We start from the raw sequence: 22,063 nt of genomic DNA on the forward strand, positions 1-22,063 counted from the left end.
TATGATAGTGTAAATATTATGTGCTATAGGAATACTTTGACCAATTTATCTACTAATTTATAAATATTTATATATTTATTCCAACTATTAAATACTTAATAATAATTAATAAGAGGTCATCCATTCTATGTCGTTTAAAATAAAAATAACTACACGAATTGATAATAATATTATTTTGATGTGAATACATCATCCATAACGGTTATAATATATTATATATATAAGAGATATTATACAACATGTTAACACTTTTTTTTTGCATCATACTTAAACAGTTAAATTAGGGTTTTTTTTAATAAAACAAAAATGTTTACGCGAGTACCTTGCTTTAACGGTCATGTTAAAAGTTAAACTTAGGTACATATTATTTAAAATTCAATATAACAACGATAATATTATATTATATACCTACTAAGGAACCTCATACAATCAAAGTTAAAGGTACGTACTTATAGCTAAAAATACTTATTGTGAGTTGTCACTGTTGTCAGTTTAGAATTACGTGAAATGAATCGATTGTATACGGGTTTTTATTCATCCGTTTCCTTGTATGGCTTTACCGAGAAGGCTTTCAAGATAATATATACTAATGTATAATAATATATATTACAAGCATATACATAATCAGGGATCACTAACTTCGGAATTATAGAAAAAAACCATATTATGCATACTGCATAGGACTTCGGTATAGAAACAACATGAATACATACTTTTACTCTTGTCCAAGCCTTTGCATCCAATATCAATCCACATAATATAATATTTCATATTTATAACTATCTCTCTACAAAAATTACCTGTATGGCTATGATGTAACTTACACGAATAATAAAGAACCTAAACCGTTACAGAACTTAATTAATAAAATATCTGATAAATTAAAAAAATATCAATACTATTACATAAAATGAGTTAACCAAGCGGCAAGCTATAACTTTGTTATAAATATTAATGGATGTATTGAAAAAATTACCATTAACTCTATTCACTTTGAAAGAATAAATAAGTATTAAAAGTATATAGGTTTTGAATTAATCTTAATCTTAACTAAGTAATTTAAAATCAAAACACATCATACGTTTTTTTTAGATATTTCAACATATATTTTATACATCATACACTTCTTAATATCGAGTACCTATACAAACTTGGACAAATAAATGTGCAAATATCGACATCGTGAGTATCCAGTTTATTAGGTATCTAAAAATCTAACAGGCATGAATACATTGAACTCTTAAGAATTACTTAGCGTAAAATCGTAATATTTGATTTAAAAATATTTTCAGATATATTGGAAAAACAATAATTTAAAGATTATTCATTATAATAAACATTAAGATTTAAAAAAAGATTGTGTCGTTAAAATTTCAAATTATTTTCAATACATTTACCAAATTATCTTTTTGTATAAATCACATCAAACTTATTGTATTTTTAAAGCTTAATAATTTGTAAGTAATTGTTAGTTGGTTTTTAGAATTCGTAAGTTCCTCGATTCGAAGATATAACAAAAATTAATTATAGGGCTATCTTCACAATATTGTCTCGCCCCCGCTTTATTCAAATTACACTAAGCGAATTGTAAGTTGTAAAGTTTAATTTTGTAACTTGTAAGTGATTGTAATTTGATACATTAATATAAGATATCTAAAGAGTATCACTGTTGTGTACAACTATTGTAGTAAAATATCAACTTAAAATGAAAAATATCAAAATTTATAATAAATACACAATAAAAATAATTATAAAAATAATGCATTGGCCGATTACCACGATACACATAGTGTAAATATATCGCTTGAAATATTCGAGAAGATATAAAACACGAAAACCCCAGAACTTTGTATTAAGCACGTTTGTGAATTATCTAAAAAGACAATTTCTATTGATCTACACAATTTTGTATACCTAGCTTATTAGTTATTTGTCAAGTTTATAAATAAATTTCATCCTTTTGTATTAACTAGGTATTCAAACTTATACTCAGCAACCCATCAAAACATTTTAATAATTAAATACAAATATAATAAATTTATAAATTTAAAAAAATCAAGGTTAAAATTATATTTATGATTATAATCATGTCAGTAGTTCAATATTTTATTCAAAATTCTAATTTCTGATATACTCAACGTTGATGTGAAATTCATTTTCAGGAATTATTTTTTGTACACTGTTTCATATTAATAACCGTACATCATTCAACTACTAAAGATTTTCATCATTCATTGGAAAATTGTGTTCCATTGTGATTAAACTTTCAAAACTGATAAATCGAATTTTATTTTACTATTTGATACATGAGTTTAAATATATATATATATATATTGTTGTTTCGATAAAGAAGTGAATCTCTGGATTTATTGCGTATAACAATAAAGAAAAAGATAAATTCTACGGGATAAACTGCATAATATATTATATAAATAAATAACAGAATAAAGAATGTAGACGACTATTTGAAAATTGCGAATTATTATGATATTCTTATATGGGGCTACATAACTATCATCCTTTTATAGTAAAAGGTTAAGAAAAGAATAGAATAAAAAGAAATTAGAATAATTGCGGCGGTTGCCGAAAAACAAACTGCAGCTTTACCAAAATAGTGTTGGCACAAAGCACCAGGATAATATTAAGTTCAGTAATAACCAATGCCATTTCATCAAAATGATTTGTAAGTTGATATTACATTTAACGACACAAAAAAAACAGAACAACGATGATGCCACTACAGTATAGTCTGATATTCACGACAATAGTAAATATAATTTAATGCAGATTGTGTTTTTGTGAAGAATTATACATGGCGTCAAAATAATACTAAATCGTGTAGAATAATAATTCACGCCTATCTTCTTACAACTAATGCATTAACATAAATTGCAGTGTCAGATTAATCAATAGCTATCGTAAAAATAATTATGAAAATTAAAAGGTGATATTTATGGCAATAATGTTCAAGTGTGTTTAAAGTACCTGTCTACATATTTTATTAAGTAGATTTATGCTTCATCGTAATAATATTATATAATGTTGATGAAAAATTATAGCGATAACCATTATAATAATTGTATAACCACATTAATATATTAAGTATACATTAAGTATTCTTCAAAAAAATACAAAACTATAATTTCAACCGTAAACAATCTAATTAGCCTTTCATTTTTTATATACTACACAACTGTTATTGGCAATAAAATGAATTATTATAAGCCTATATCATGTCCTATGCGTTAGCATAAGCACATTAAAAATATACATTAATCTTTCTACAATACGAGAATTTCGAGTTGATACGATCGTAGATTAAAGATCAACTGTGTTATAGAGAAGGGAGGTTGTTGACCACAACTTAAAAAAAGTGAAGTAAAATGTATTTTCTTATTTATAAATAAGCTGTGAAAAAAAAAATAATGCACCGTTTTAATATTTATATACGTCTTTTTTTTCTAATTTGGAAACCTAATACCACCATTATGTTGACGTCTACTAAAACTCGATGACCCCTCTGCCAATTGTTTCCAAGCGGCTCGCCCTGTACATAATACCCGCATCGAACATGCATATAACGGAGTCGTCGGCCTCATAAAAAACACATATGTACAAGATGCGTACTTGATATTGCAGGAGTACTATATAATTCGAAACTAGGACGTAATTTAACGACAATAATCATATCGATTAACAACGTGTGATTTAAAAGTACGTACTATAAGGACTAAGTGTATTATATATATATAAGCGATCAGAGTTGGAGCAAACGTGTATATAAAAACGATATCCGTTGCGCTTTGAGACATAGATCATTAGGTATTTTTCACATGCAACATGTTATGACCACACATAAATACATTGACCACAAACCGAGAAATAAATGATGCGTCATCGATTCTAGGACATAACTGTACAGTGTACACATATTGCTTATTATTATATATACTATCATGAACTATAGTCTAAGATGTTTCACGTAAACAAATACTGAACAAACGCGATGTACGTCACACATTCGGGAGGAATGTCCCGATTAGAATCCACCATTTTAAATTGTTACAATTCTGTTGTCACAATCACAAACATTTTTTGAAACAATGTGTTGTGAATTTGTGAAAAAAATATTACACATTATTATTACAGAGCATTGTGAGACTGTCTACTTTGATGTCAACATGCAAATAAAAGTATAGATGTTATTTTTCATTAAAAAGTTCGCCCCAATCTGTATACTATACAGTTTAATCCTAGTTTTTATGTAGTAGTTGAAAACGTAAATAAAAATTGAAAATTGTTATGTATAGGTATTTCAATAGTATAAAAGATTTTAAGTTGACATTTTAAAGAGTTCCCCGAGATGTTCCCCTTCAGTAACAACTGTGGTAACACTAAACGTACTTACCTACCTATCGTAAAAACCATATCGTTGTCCCGTTTTATAATAAATTGATTTTGGTGAATAAAAATCTACTTATATACCTATTATTATTACACTATAAAAATGACAAAAAAAGGACTGCTGTAACGTAGTAATAAAAAGTATTAAGAGACTGCAATTCACAATTCGCTATCAAAAACGACTACCTAATAATTAATGTACGTAGTAAAAATTTATCTATACACAGATAACTCTTACACATAAGTAAAAATACAAAAAGCAAATGCCGTGTGCGGGATCGAAATTAACTGCAAATTGACGCATTCGTCGCAGGTGTTAACCAAAAATATTGGATTGAATATTATACGACGATATAAAAACAGTCTTGGCTCGTTTATAAAATACCGACTGTAAGTCAACCCAGAGATGCGACTGTGCGGACGATCCGTTAGTTTGAAAATAATTACGCTCTAATCGGACAATCGTCCGAACGGTACACGGTCGAGGAAATTCTACGTATATACAATTGTGTACATAGATATTACACGCGTGTTACCCGTACACCTACAAGCAGAGAGGGAACACTTTGGCAAAGATGATGAGTAAAACTCGCGAGTTCGACCCGCCGATATAATATTCTCCGATCATACGTATTATATTATATATTATTGTTGATGATGGACCTATATACGGCAAGTGTGAGAAAATAAAAATACGAAATACGACAGTGTATGATATTATTATAATATCACGTATTATAAGGAATCGCGCGATGGATGACAATGAGTGGTTCGGCGCGCGGACACGGAGAAGACTGAAAAGGACTGCACCGAGTGATAGAGAGAAGATGAAAACCGTTATGGTCGTTTGAAATGTAATCCGACGGCGGCAACTGGGGACAGGAAAATCGGGATCGTGTAGCCGGCCGGCCAGCATGCGTCGATGTCTCCGCCGCCGTCGTCGTCGTCGTCAGATTTCCAAACAAGGACCAAACATCTATCGCATTCGCGATCACTGCAGAGTGGTACGACACACACGCACACATAAACGCGATCGGAAATACACTCTGTGCGTGTAAGTGTGCGTCTATGTTTGATGTGCCACATAGCATTTACCGCGCATACATTACCTAGTGAACTCGGTGGGCCGGTCGAATGCGGTGCATTGCGCACGTATAGTTCGTCTGCCCGTCGTCGAGACTAGGCGTATTATTACTACCTATATATCGTTATTACGAGACGGTAGAACGCGTTCCTATATATTATATTTCTATACGTGTGTTTGTAGCCTATATTATGTACAATATATTATTGTATATACGACATGTATAGAACGATTGTTTTGGAGCATTTTCACGTTATTTAAAAAAAAAAAATTCTACACACTAAGCGTGATCATCAGAGGATTAATTTTTCGAAATTTATTTAAATGCTTAAGCCGTTCATGGAGTGTTTTAAGGCGATACAAGCTTCTTTTTTTTCAATGAGAACCGACCATTGTGTACCTACTACAGTAAATTATGAAACAGATGATTTTTTTTTTGATAATGATAAGTTTTGAGTAAACAATTCTTGAAAACAATTTTACAAAAATGGACCATTGATATTATATTTAATCTAATATTTATCGTACATTTATTTGAGTACTCGGTAAAATTACAAAATAAAAAATGTTGATATATTATTTGTAATTATTATAACTATTTTAAAATAACCAAAATATAGTATGTATATTATCAAACCAATATATTATCATGAAACTATTATCATTTTACACAAAGGTCAAAATACACAAAACCTACTTATTTGAGTTTCGAATTGGATTCATCGAAATTTTCAAAACTATCATCTGCGTACAGCAAAAGAGGTTGGTTCTCATTTGATAAAAAGAAGTTAGTAATTATATATTTATATACATAAAACTTCTAAAATTCAAAAACTCCGAATTAAATAAATGCATTACATTATTTTTATAAAATTCATTGAATTATTATAAATTTTAAAATTTCTGAAAATGTTAATAAAAGATTCTTATAAACCAATTTTTCGTTCAAAGCACAAAAAATGTTTAATAAAATGATACAGTATAATAAACATCACTATGTGTATAAACAAATTTACTGACGCTTCATTATTGTTGTATAGTTTGTCTTCTTTTATAAAGGTATAGCGGTGGTGGTCGGATGGGTGAATAGGATATCGAAAAGGTTATCAGCACGTGATCGATAATATTATATACGGGGTAAAATCAGAAATATAAGTTACAATAACAACAGGGATATATATAATAGAATGCTCATACATTAAATTTCCGAGTGTAACACAATTGTCTGTAAATAATCAGTATATAATATATACTACAATACAGTATACCTATATTTACATGCGGACAAAACCAACCTATAGGCCAGTAGGTATAAAAAGAAAACAATAAATAAAAATACTATAGGCATATCCATATGTATTATATTTTGGTTTGATTTCTTTATTTGGACAAACAACGAATGAATATTTAAATCATTTTCCATACATATATGAATAGAAATAAGATAAACTCTATGCATATACGTTATACCCCTAAAATTGTTCAGATGACCTATAATGTCCTTATGTCACTCGACAATAGTATTATACATGCATGCATAACAATACTATCATACATCAGACTCATGGCTCAAGCAGGCATATAACGGAAGGTCAGATTACCCGTTGCATTTAAATAAGACTTAGATCTAGGTATATGTGTTTATGTTATATGTAACTATTGTATTATTTACATTGTAATGTTTTTAAACATTTTTAAGATTATAAAACACGATGATAAGCCTAAATATTATATAAATTACAAATCAGCATTGCTAAAATATAACTGATATTCACTTTACTCTTATTCAGCCCTAACTATAAGGGTCTACAACCCTCGTTCTACACCTCCATAGGGCTTTGCCCTCACATATTCTTTATGCACATCAGATATTTTCGTGTCATCCTTATTATAGTATTTTCTTCTACATTAATTTTCATAGCAACTCTCACTGCATTCGAGTCACCTCTCTTCACTCTTCATTATATGATCGGACAATCTCAATATATTTTTCCTAATTTTGTCAACGATTGCAATCACTCATAATTACATAAATATAGATAACATCGCATTGAGTTAAAGCAGTAGCCTTAACCTAAAATTATTTAATAATTTAGTGTTAAGTATTTAATTGAGTTCGTTGAACTTTAGCATGGCATGCGATATGTAACAAAACAGTATATTATTCAACAGCTCGGGTGTATGTCAAGCGAAAAACAAAAATTAATGGGTTTAAGTTTCGATTTCAAAAAATATTGAAGACGAGGTGGGTTTGTTGTAAAAATCCGTATAATCACTTTTTTTAATTATCCTTTAATATTGTAAACTTTGAAAATATCAATGAATGTAATCGTGAATAGCGTGACAAAAAAAAACTTTACTAGACAAAGAATTAGTGGTTTTTTACCAATTAAAAAGACCAGTATAAACAAATACGTACATTTTTTAAGAAACTATCCGGAAAATTTTCATGTGGTGACTCATGCATAATACTCATAGGACTGGACTTCAAAAACCAAAAATCATCAATATTATACTGTCCTACACTACCTCTAACAAATTTATTTTTTTATTTTATTCTTTCCTAATCAATAGTTGATATAATAAAATATTTAATCATGTTTTGAACCTCTTAAAGGAACTTATTATCAAGGTAATTTCTATCAGAAACCCCTCTGCGCAGCAATTCCGTGCACGAATTCTAAATGGAAAAAGATTAAAACCGATCGGAATTCAAGAGCTCCCAGTGACGCTAATATATAGTAGAGTAGGCCCGCCGACAGTTTCGGTAAACGGTTTGCCGTCGATATAATCGTTATAATTTCCCATCGTTATTGACCTACAAGAGGATGAACCACTCTAACCTAACCACAAATAACAATAAATAACGCGTTATGGATTATTATTATTATAGTGGCCGTGTGTTTACCTAGCTGTTGTGTATTTTAAAATTATATATATATGAACAAACAACAGACGCATGAGGGTATCACACGCACATTTAAAGGCCTATATAATCAAGTATTAAAGGAAAAAAATCACAAATACAAACGTCTAACGAACGCTAATCGTCCCCAATCATTTAGGATGTGTAGCGTACAACGGTCGTAAATAAATTTATTGTTATTATTATTTGCATCGATTGAAATACAATAAAATGTAAAATACTGTTGTAATCCGACCGAAGATAATGGACGATGAATGTAATAATAGTATAATATAGGTTGTCGCCTGTCGTTCACATACAATACGCACGCGCAACGCGACTATATAATCGAGATTTTTTTATTTTTTTCTACCCGCACTCGTCGCTATATATTATACATTAAACGAATCAACAATAATTGACCAAGCCTGCACCCAATCGATTAACGAATTATTGTTCATAAATAATAGCATAGTATCGTTCACACGAAAAGAACACTAGTGTTTTTTTTTTTTTTATTATTCACATTTTCGACAAACTCAACGCAAAACGCAACAAATCTCTATATACCTAATAAAATATATACTCGTAGAGTACCTATGTGAAATAATACAGATATCTATGTGTTACTGATTTTAATTTTTGTAATTACGTTTAATAACGACTTTCACGTTTTAATATCTTATAGTCAGTTATAATGGACTTTATTATAGGTATATATAAAAAAATAAAAGACACCAAAAGAGATTATATCCAAAAGAGTTTATAAAGTATGTTTCTTGATATTCGCCGTTCAAAAAACTGGACATTTTTTCTATCTAATTCGATTTTGGATAATATGAATATAAAATATGTTAAACTGTACAATAGTGTAATAGTTATAATTCAGTAGTTACTATCTACCTAAAGCGTAAAAATATTATAATTTTTGTGATTTCACATGATGTTATTTTAAATAATACGCATCTTATATATATATAAAATGCATAAGATAATTATGAAAGTACTGACATTTTATATTAAACTTTAATTAATGATTATTATAGTAAAATTATATTTGTCAGATACTATTATAATTTGTTAAGTTTCAAAAGCTTTATACAAAATCATTTAACACCAACATTTGGTACTATATAGATTAGTAAATAAATACATAATAAAATGTAAAACGACACTAATCACTCTTAAACAAATACAATTAATATCCTTTGAAGAAAAGTTGTATGAAAGTAAACAGGCAGTTTGTGTATTTCCTAAATATGATATTAATACGTATTATATTAAGAATTTTTTCGTATAGGATTAGATTAATGACTAGTATAGAAAAAAAACTAAAGGAGAGTGTAATAAATTATTATAAATCATAATATTATGAATATATAATTTATAGTTTAACCATAGACATTAAATATTAAAATATTATGAGGTATATTTAAAATTAAATGAACAAAAACGAATACGTAAACGTATAATTATTTGAATATGGTGAGTGTATAATATTTAACATTAATAACATTACTTTCTGTAAAGGTATCGACACTGGTTATTAATTAAATTAGTAGTACAACAATTACAATAAAACTGTTTGAATAAATTAATCTATTTTCATAAACATACCTATAGTTAAACATAACCTCCAATCAAAGTTACACTATATTAGATATAAGATTATTATATCGTAAATTATTTAAGATATTATGTTATATTGATCATCACTGCAGCGAATAGATACAAAATACATATGACAATTTTAATTTTAAATGTGAACCTTTAAATAATTTAAAGAGAAATATTAAAAATACTAGGAAATAATAAAAAAGCGTCATAACATTTTAAACTATGGACACTACACTTTTGTAATTTTAATATATAAACTACTTTAAGCTCATAAGTAATTGTGAAAAAGATTTTTCATGGAAATATTATTTGTTAAGTAGACAATTCCTAAAAAATTTACTTTTAAATTTACTTTACATGAAACAATTTAGATTAGCAAAAATAAATGAATTGAAGTTATGGTAACATGCCACCGTGCAAATATATAAACAGAATTACCTAACATATGAAGATAAATGAATTTAATTAAAAAGATAATCGTAAAACATAATGTTTTAAAGACACTAAGATAATCAATTAAATATATTGAATAATATAAAAACTAAAAGATAAATATCTAATAACATTAAAAATTAAGAAATTGAGCGATTTACTGAAATACATTTAATAGATATAGATTATGTTACTCAAATATATTTTCGTAATCTTTTTTACAATTATTTACATTTTTTAATTGATACAACTAAAATACAGAAAATTACACTTATCATTATACAATATCCAAGTAAAGATGTTTATAACATAATATAATACTTACGTATATATTATAAATTGAATTATTTTTAAATTTTTTTTATTAACTACAAAACCATTTATATGTTATTATTTTCACAGAAGTGGTGGGCCATAATAGTTATTAAATTCCACATAAACTTCAACATGATTATATTTTATAATAATATTTTATAATCATTTACAAACGCATAATAATTGTACATTATTATATACAAATATAATATGTATTGACTAGGTGATTAAAGTGAAAATGTGCTCATAATCAAGAAATCAGTGAAAGCAATAGTGATGAAGAACATTATATGTGATTTTGTAATTTAATTTTACATACGAATAATAAAATTAAAAGTATTTAATTATATCATATCGAATGTATTAAAAGTTTAAAATATATTATTCATCAACGCTTGAAAAATTATCAATTACAAATTTTGGAGGTAAAAACTGAGATGTAAATGACACAAAGTCTTTATAAAGCATATACAGTAAGTACAATATTATATGATGTAACTATACTAATTAAAGTAGACAAAAATATGACGATTAGAACCACTAAACTATTATAGATACCACTATCATTTTTATAACCATAAATACAAAAACATTAATAACATATTACATATCATTAATACTACTAATGGTGTTTACAGATATATTAAGGTAATAAAACCCAAGAAATCACTTAAATCTCCCAAAACATTATACTCAATAACGATTATTATCGATCTAAAAATGTATATTATGTACGTTAAGAACTTCATTTTAACTGACGCGACTTCTGTCTGAAAAATAACTCAAAAATAATAGACGACAACGAAACGTTTTATTTTTTATCATGAAATTCAATATGTTTAAGTTCAAATGGAATAGACAGGGTATCTTAATGGAATGTCGTACTTCCTATTCCTCATTGCATTACTGCAAACAACGATTGCTATCGATCCTATCCTTTCTAACACTCACGTGCACACACACACATACACATTTTCTCTTTTTAGTTTCAATTTCTAGCTGAACAACATAATATAAATATTTTTAGAATATTTTAAATGTATTACTAAAACAAATATTTTATTAAAAAAGTTTTTATGAACTATATATTTAAAACTGTGACGCGTTCTATAAACAATTTTATGGTATACTTACAATAAGGCATAACAAATATTGTTTATTAGGCAGTTTTAATAAATTATTATAATAACAGTTTTTGTGAAAAAAATATTTACTGTTATTTTATGTGTGATCATCACATATTATTCAAATATAATAAACTCCTCGAAATTTTGATTCGAAAATAAAATAGGATTTACACTTATAGGCCAGCACACATAAGTACTAATTATATATATACATAAAAAAAAATCAAACATATTTAATCTATGTGAATACATTTAAGACGTCCAATAAATTCCTAGTTAACAATAATTATAAGTTTTATCAGTTCTTCGCTACACATACTGATAACAATAACATATAATAATATAATATCATGAGTTATTATTACACAAACATGCACTTTATTCTCGATTGTGTTGTAATATGAATCATAATTAGGATTAAGAATATATAATAAATAATGATATTAAATACAAATAAGTAATGTTTTTGTCAAATGTAAATGAAAAAATAAAGCATTAAAAAGCTTTTGTTAACAAAATCATTTAAAATATGTATAATATTTATATTATTTTAGTAATAATAGATTTTAAACTAATGAATAATAAAATAATTTTTTTAATTATTTGATGAAAATAACGAGTAATATATAAATCGAATTATTATAGTAGAAACCTACCTATAGGTAAGTTTAAAAAAATATAAACTCAATATCTATCAACAAATATACTAAAATGCATAAAACTTAAAGAGTGAAAACCATTCGAGCTGTAAATGAGAAATTTAAAGTCTTGAATGGAATTAAACAATTAAAAGTGTATGAAAGGCGTTAATTCAAGAATATAATACATAAATTTCCTGCTAACATTCCAGAAAAGTAATATCCGAAGTACAGGGAAGGTAAAATTCGACGAATTCCCAAATCAAAAAAATATTGAAATTAAAATATAAAAGTAAAACCGTAATTAATATATAATCATTATAAAGTTAAAAAAAAACATATTAATTTCTAATGAATAAAATGTAAATTGGTTTATTTTAGTTTTGACAGTGTTATTAAAAATGTTTAGCTATTAGACCAATGTCAATGAGATAATTTAAAGGAGGTCAAATGCCATATACTTTTTTAATTATCTAGTTCCCAAATGCTGATACACTGCCAGGAAATGCCTAAAAGGACCTCACAAGTAGTTCAAAATTCAAAAGAAATAGAAAGGCGTCCATTTGACCAATGATATCCTAATCAAGCACAGTAGGTATACTTAAATGATATATTTTTTTTTTTTTAACAATGAGTACTGTAATAACAACTAATCAACATCTTATAAAGTAATTAAAAACATATTCAACAAAAATAAAAAATAAAAATAATGAAATGTTTTTCCCTTGGGGTAAATAACTCCTTGGTTATTTTTCTACTACGCGATTTATACTTGTGAAAGATATAAAATATCGTTTTATCATTGTTGTAGTAAATATTAATATTCTTGAGTATATAAATATTGAAAAATGTGTTATTATACCGCCAGTATATAAGTAATATGTACTTGTCATTAATTATTATTAAAATATACAATTCATAAAATGTCTAAGATTATAAAACAATGCAAAAAATATATGTATTAATAAATGTATTTATGCTTATCACTAGTAGTTTGAAAACTATTATATGCATATTTATACACACCTCTACCTACATTTAAATTCCTATCAAAATGAATGCTGTAATCAATATTAAAAATAATAATTGTATTGGCAATATTTTAGATATTGTGCATTTCATTGAAATATTTAAGAAAATTGAGTTTATCATACAGTTATAACTTATAATTCATAAGACAATAATTAAAGAAAGCATTTATCTTATTGGTATTTAAATATCACATATAATAATTCTATTGAATGAATTATTCTTTATTATCTAGATGAAATAAATTATATTTAAGATGGAAAAGACTATTATATGTAAATAATTTTATTGTAAAAACACTATGAAAACGATTAGATTAATAAAATTAAAAATTAAATAATACCGTAAACTTATTTTTCAATATACATATACATACCTACATATATTATGAAACAAAACAATAATTCAAATTCTTAAAGTTGTACTTCTACGAATAATTAAATAACATGAACACTTATCAACACATTCAAAATTATAATAATTAATATATTAAAATATTTATAAAATTTATAATGAAATAAAAGTTGTAGTTATGCACATTTTGACCTTGTAAGTAATAAAATTTAAAATAAATAAAAATCCTAGTGCAATATTATATCATTTTATAGTTATTAATACATAGAAGTTATCATTGATTGTAATTTAAACTCTATCCAACTAAATTCAAACATGGAATATTTTTGATTAATTAATTAATTTTTTTTTTTTTTTGTATAAGTAGGTTAGGTTTTACTTAAATGTTGAGTACAAAAATAAAATGTAAATTATACAAACAAATGTTAAATGTATTATGGGTGAATGTTTTAATTTGAGTAGGTAGTAATGTATCGGTATGTGAAACTATATTTAAAATACGACCCTAAATTGAATAAATTGTATAATATGGATATAATAATTTAGGTGATAAAATAAACACAAGATTGTAATTTAAATTTATTTTTAAATATTTATAGCTGAAGCTTCTCTTTTAGTAGTTTATTTATTCATTAATCATTAATTATAAATAAATTACCTTTTAAAAATTGTATTTATTTATTTATTTATTAACTCTAACATAATTTTATAATTATCACTGTTTAAAACTTTAAGCGTGTAAAAATGTTTGATTTGCATTTCATAAATTTAATGTTTAATCACATCTAGAATTCGACATTAAACTGAGCTATTAATTCTCTTAATATTACGTTAATTTTTAACTGCAAATAAATGCACATTTATGGTCTCATTTTAGAAAAGTGATCAACTTTAATATCCTGATACTGGATTTACACAAAAGAATAAATTATTTTAAATTTTAATTGTTTGTATCAAGAAGCCCCTATTATTGAATGTGCAATATGAAAATGGAAAACGCATATAATGTATGCATTATGGAATTAAAATGAACGTCGAGTGCCTTTATGATTTTTTTGTACAAAAAAAAAAAATAAATAAATACTATAAAGGATTAAGTGACACGTTTATAATAATACCTGAATCAACTTTAGCACTTAATAATTTAACAATGCAACTATTTTATCAAATTAAAAACGTTACTAAATAATAAAAAAAAAATATATATACTAGGAAAATGATAATAATTGTTCTTCCAAAAAATAGAGTAAATAAATAGATTACTACTGTGATATATTGAAAATTAATAATAGGTAATATTTGTTCAATTATGCACGTTAACAATGTATAGTAATTATACATTATATGTTGATGATCATTTATGAATACAAAAGTTCGATAAAAATAATAAAAACATGTTTCAAAAGGTAATTAATTTTAATGTACTACTAGAAAAAATAGTGTTTATTTTAACTAAATACAAATTGTATCTACAATTACTAATGTTTATTTTTCATGATAATGTGTTTTGTTTCTTCGTAAATGCAGGCAAATTTTTATAAAAAAAAAAAAACAATTTTTAGTAAATACTGAGAAAGACCCGTTTTTATAACATAACATTTATCCTCCGGCCTAAATTTATATTAGTTAGTGTTAAGTTAAATATTGTAAAAATTTAAAAAAATATATAAATATATATAATTTAAAAATAAGTTAAGCGATTAAATAAATATTAATAATAACTCAAATTGAACAGTTTTCAGTAGAGGTTGGTCAATATAGGGTAAGACATTTTGTATACCTATCAGGATTGTCGCAAAAATATATTATAACCACATAGGCCCTTAACTATTATTTTTACTATTATTACTACTATTATTCAAATTATTGTATATAAAATGTATAATATTATGATCTACTGCGTTACATGTCACATCTATCATTATTGACGGCTAAAAAGAAAAACCCGTAGTCATTACGTGAAACTTGAAACGCACTTTTTTCCCTTGATAGCCGTTCAAAAGGAGAATTTTAAACAAGATAAATTATTTTTAAGTCAATTCACCTCTCTTAACGTCGTACAACAAAAAAAGAAAAAAAATGCATTAACGTTTGGTAAATTGGAATTAATTCGAATATACGGAAAAAGGGAGGAAAAGGACACGTCAAGAAAAGCAACAGGGGCCAAAGTTAATAATGTAGGCGTCTGGAGTGTAAATGGGACACATATACACACACACACACACACACATTTACAGGATTTTGGACGTCATAGTTCTTTGCTGGGAAACCACCCTCTCCCAACAGAACAAAAAAAAAATCAATTCCAAGACTGGCCCATGATTATTATATTTTCATGACTTAACTGTACAATGTACATCTATATATAATATCAAATATTTTTTTCACAATCGTTAGTGCAACTTATTAATTTAAACTTACTGTTCTTAGGTATATATAACAACACTATTTATTAAGCAACATATTTTTAAACAAACCGTTTAAACCACTTAAAATATTTGTTTCAAGTTTAGTTTTTTACAACATTTACAACCGACATGTATAACTAATATCAGTTTAAAAATTTGGTTGTATAAAATAAAAATGTTAAGTTATAAAGAATGTGTACCACTAATATTGGCTTAAAAAAAAAAATATATATATATATATACATCAACATTGTTTGACAAAAGTTTGGTAAATATTTACAGGGAAAAAAAGAAGTACATAATATATTAAGTATTACGAAAAATAAACACTTGTAATTTAGGAACTTGAAATATGTTATTGCTGAACGTTCAAACAATATCCAATTTTAACTACGTATAAAAATAACAAGGGTCTAAAAACGTCGAAACATGATGAATAGTAAAAAAAAAAAAAAAATTAAAACCGAAGTTAAGAAAATAAATACAAATATAGAATGATAGTACTATAGGTACAACAAATATTTATGACCTGATAAGTCGAACTCTTAAGAAACCGATGAAGTCATGAAGACTTTAATTTTGTTTTCTGACACGATCGTTTGTGTAACAATTATACAACGTATCAATAGAAACATCAACGTTGTCCCCGCCACGTCCAAAAACAATCGATGACGTATAAGTATTAAAGATTTCTTACTTGAACACGTTAGACGATATAATATATAGTGAACTAAATATAATATAATATACATATTATACACATTTACGGTATTTGTCTGACAGTACCTAAATTGTATATTATGTACGTTTGGCGATAACGGGAGAGTTGCTTAATATAACAACAGTTCTGTTTGATATAATAATATCGTGAAACGGGATGACGTAAAAAAAATGCTCCCCCGCCGTGTCGCGAAAGGAGTAAAAAAATACTCCTAATGAAAAAAAGAAAAAAAAAAGGTAAAAGACAAAAAGAATAGCCGAGCCTGGTATTATAGTATGCCTACCTCTTTTATACTACATATATAGTGCATCATCTGAAAGTAAAACATATGCCAGCGGCAGGCGCGTTTTCCGTTTCAATGCAGCTTTCAGACCGTTGTCATTACACACGCGCTAAGGCCAGCATGGACGAGGCAGGGGTAGTCCGACACACGCCCTAATAATATATATATAATATTTCACTTGGACATATGACTTCCTACTGTACATATACGCTACACACTCACATAATAATGACCACCACAGCTTCGAAACGTGATTTATTTCAGACGGCCGATCTATCGTCGAGAATTTCATCCGCGTACGGCAATGGGATGAAAGACGTTATTATTTTAACGGCGAACGGAATTTATATATAAATTACATAATATATTATTATATAAAGGGTGGTAGATGAATGCGGATAGGTATACCTAAAATTAAAATTAACTGTGACATAGCCGGAAAATAACTTGTGTGTGGAGGAAGGTATTTTACTTTATGTATAAAATCATGGGCTAAAAATTATTGCTATTTTATATCTAATAAACATAATTAATATTTATATCATATCTTCATCAAAAAATTATCTAACAATACTTTTTTTCTCGAAATATAATACCAAGTATAAACAAATTATACAGGTATGATAAAAATGAAAATTATAGATTTAAATCTTTATAACTAACCTGATCTAACCTAGTATCTGTACAATAATTAATAACAATAATCGTGAAAAAAAAAACCAAAGATTTCGAGGGGGAAGGGTCAAACACCGAGAACGCCGTTAGTAGTTCGTCTCAAAACGGTATACATGTATACATTATCTATATATATACTATTATAGGTAAGCACATTATAATAAATTATATTTTTGTGAAAGACTATAATATATTATAAGTAATAGGGATAGGTATTTTAATTTTCGGCAGCGGTGTCCAAACCGTTATCGTCGCGTTCAGGTATTTTCGTATATATAGTATTATAGTGTACATTATAATATGCGTGTGTTCGTGTATGTATACGCATACGTGCGGCACACCGCGAATTCGCCGCGGCCGCCTCTTTCTTCACGATGCACACAACAATAACACAATATATAATATTAAACTATACTTCTATACATGAACGTATATTATTATTGTTATTATTATTATTATTATTCTAATATTATGATATTATCCTCTCGTCATCGTCATCATCAGATTTGCCTTGGCTGCCGCTGCCGCCGCTTCGACGATGATGACGTGTGCTTTGAAACCCGCGGCGGCGGCGGCGGCGGCGGCGGCGTACAAGTTGTTGTTGACCGCTAAAAACGCACCCGACCGCCGCGTTTACCTATCACGCCCGCTTAGAAGCATTATCGTTATTACTATATAGGTATACCTAAAATGTCGACACAGCATACGCCCGCCGGAAAACTGCGAGAAATCTTGGGAAATTTTACTTTTAAACATCGCACCCGCTACCATACCAGAGGGGAAAAACCACCGTGTCGTGCATGTTACAATCTTGTGCGTGTGCGTGCGCGTGTGTATATATATTATATATATATAAATATATGTTTATATGCGTGTGTGTGTGTGTGTTTATAAGTGTGTGTGTGTGCGCGCATTTATGTGGAAATGTGCCAAACGACATTGCGGCACCTTATAAGGTTGCAAATAAAAACCGTATAATAAATCGTTATTGACGACTTACCTTGGAATAGGATGCGTTGTAATCGTGGTAGTTTACCTGGAAACAGAAAAAACAGAACAAATGGTAAGTACGTAACGTGTATAATATGCATCAACCCGCGAGCGAAAAAAAAATCGCCGAAAAGCAACAGACGCCGACGGTTAGATTTAAAGGTTAGGTATATGGTGACACCTAAGTATGAACGGCACGAAAATCGAGCAAAGTGTAAGTGAAAACGACAATTTCAAACGAATAACGAGTATACGTATGGTATAAATGGTACGCACGTTTTTTTTTTTTTTTTTACTCGTAGACCGATGGGCGGCGCCGAAGAGTGTGAATTTTCTTCCGGTGTTTTAAAAACAATCGAAATTTGAACGGACGAAAACCGCCGCCGATTTCGAATCAAATCAAATCAATGTTATTCGCCGCTGTGACTGCTGCGGTGAGACGGCGACGACGATCGATGAAAATTTGATTTTAATTCGTACGACACGACGATATTTAAAATATTATCGTTATCGGCCGTATTATATTAATTATACAATTAAAATTATTTAATAACGATACGCCGTTAATTATTATTAATATTATCGCGGCGGACGACTGGCGGCGGCTGTGACATACGCGACGACTGTGCAGCAGATAATGATAATAATAATAATAACGATAATAGCTTAATACGACGACGACGACGACGACGACTGGTTGCGGCGTCGGCGGCTGCGTCGACCGAATATACGAACGATGCGATATTATTATCACACATGCACAGCACACGACTGATCGACGGCGAACGGCAAACGCATACTACCGCGACCAAAGTTGCTGGTGCTCTGCCGGTGCCGCCGTGTAGCTGGCGCTGCTGGCCGCGACGACGGTGACGACCGACGGCGGTGGCGGTGGCGGCGGCGGCGGCGGCGGCGGCGTCGTCGACGATCGCCGGCGGTACCGCCGACTTCGGACGAACCCGCGCGCGTCAAGTGCCGCCGCCGCCGCGACGGTTAGCGCGCGTCGTGTCGCACGCACGCGCGCGCCGGGCGGCCACTCCCAAGCGCTATTCCCCGACCCGGCCCGCACTACTCACCGCGCCGATCACCGCGGCCCCGTTACAATACACGTACATTATATAGTTGTATATATGGTCGCAGGCGAAATCACCCTTCCCCCTCACCGCGCGCCCGTCACCAATGCCGCCGCCGCCGCCGGCACTCACATGTACCCAACGCCGGCGACGAGCGTTTTCTGTACACGACGACGAACGCGCCGCCGCCGCGTGTCGCGCGCCGTCGTTCTATTTATATATATATATATATACATCTCGTATACCGTACGTATATAGAGGATGTATTGTTTTTTTTTTTTTTTCGTCCTTTTCCTCCCAACAGGGTGCGGTTAGGGCGGTTTCACGAAAGAGATCCCGAGTGAAAATATATGTATGTGTGTGTGTGTGTGTGTGTAAAGATCACCGCCGACACCCTCAAACGTGGTATAGAATTATGTTCCATCAACACATGTGCGGCGGCCCCCGATGTATTTATATAATAATAATAATAATATAATACGTACAACACAACCGGAAAAACGAGAATTCGCTATTCACATAATAATATTATTATATTGTGTGTACAATATGTTTTGTATACTATGTACAATGTGTTGACGAAACGAATCAAAAAACATCCTAATTGAATTAAATCGTACCTATCCGCGACGACTTGCGAGGGAGGTGGTGGGTACGGTGGTGGTGGTGGTGATATGGTGGTGGTGCGCACACATGATTCACCCGGAACAAAATATCATGGACGAACGGCTTAATAACATACGCTGTTACTTTAAGTTGTAAGCGACCGCCTACTCCTTCGAAATAATTCAGAGGCTAGACCAAACTACGCGTATGGTATTGTTTCTCACACATGTGTATAATATATAGAACACAGACTTTTGAAAAGCTTTTGGTAAGAGAATGTTTTTTTTTTTTTTTTTATAAACATATATAATTCAATACCGCAGTATGATAAACGAGGTAAAACCAATGAAATCCAAAATCTGTCAACGGATTTTACATTATAATATTGTCTAAAACGATAGTATAGGCACGGTTAATGATTACAAAATATAATATTCTGTTGGTTCTGAATCAAATTTAAGACAGTGCAATAGTAAAAGATACTTGATCGAGTAGATACACCACCAAAAAAAAATTTTAAATTATGCTTAAATATTAAGTTAAGTAATAACTATATATTTAAACATGTATAGGTTGAACATTTCTTACCATATTTAAAAAAAACATAGACCATACCTAACCAAACACCTAGCGGCTATCATAAAATATTATTTAAAAAATAAAAATACATCGATCATACAACAATCTAAGAACATAGTATTTTACATTGCTAAACTTTCGCATATTTTACGTATTAAAGCCTATAAATAAAATTGTGATTATCTATTGATTTATAATAGTTGTTAATTGTTTAAATGTATAAAGGACTTTTACAAATGGTTTATTTTTTTATATCCAGTATATACCTCCCCACTCTAATTTAGATATAAATTTAAAATGTGATTAATTCTAAATTAAGTTAAACTAAAAAATTGGTTTTTAAATAACTGAAACATACTACAATATCAAAACAATACCTATATAAAATAAATAATAGTAACATTATCAAATAAGTAATAATGAACTTATATTATCATTGGTAGCAAGGTACCTACCTAATACAAATAAATTGTTCCAAGAAAAAAAGATTTTTTCATATAAATACAAATATCTAAATAGGAGAAAAAAATTACACGATTCTTAGTTAAAGAGATTTTGCAACATAAATGAACTCCATAAAATATTTGATGAACATTAGTTTAATTTTTAAATTACACCTTTAAGGCTTTAATTTTAGTTATATTAAATGAATATTAAATCACTAAATACGTCATATAACCTTTAAAACCTTTTTTTTAAACATTAAATCAAAAAATTTATGTAATGTATTTTAATAATAATACTATACTTTTAAAAATAATTTTGTTTTTATTTAATATAGAGATAGACTGGTTGAGGACCCTCCCTTTTACTATAATATTAT

At 28.7% G+C, this 22,063-nt stretch overlaps 1 protein-coding gene across 11 annotated transcripts in view; it reads right to left on the minus strand.

Annotated features, from left to right (window-relative positions):
• LOC114124218 (protein alan shepard) overlaps positions 1–22,063 on the minus strand; it is a 122,521-nt gene that overhangs the window by 71,464 nt on the left and 28,994 nt on the right. For 9 of the 11 annotated variants that reach the window (XM_050205232.1, XM_050205230.1, XM_050205225.1 and 6 more), the window contains exon 4: positions 18,993–19,028. The exons of 1 other annotated variant lie outside the window; for it this stretch is intronic. In XM_050205232.1, the coding sequence (XP_050061189.1) occupies positions 18,993–19,028 (36 nt within the window). Of the gene's footprint in view, positions 1–18,992; positions 19,029–19,258; positions 19,814–22,063 lie in introns of those variants that run through there. One more of the 11 variants, XM_050205233.1, reaches the window with a different exon arrangement.

This window comes from Aphis gossypii, chromosome X (assembly GCF_020184175.1).
Source record: "Aphis gossypii isolate Hap1 chromosome X, ASM2018417v2, whole genome shotgun sequence".
Lineage (NCBI taxonomy): Eukaryota > Metazoa > Arthropoda > Insecta > Hemiptera > Aphididae > Aphis > Aphis gossypii.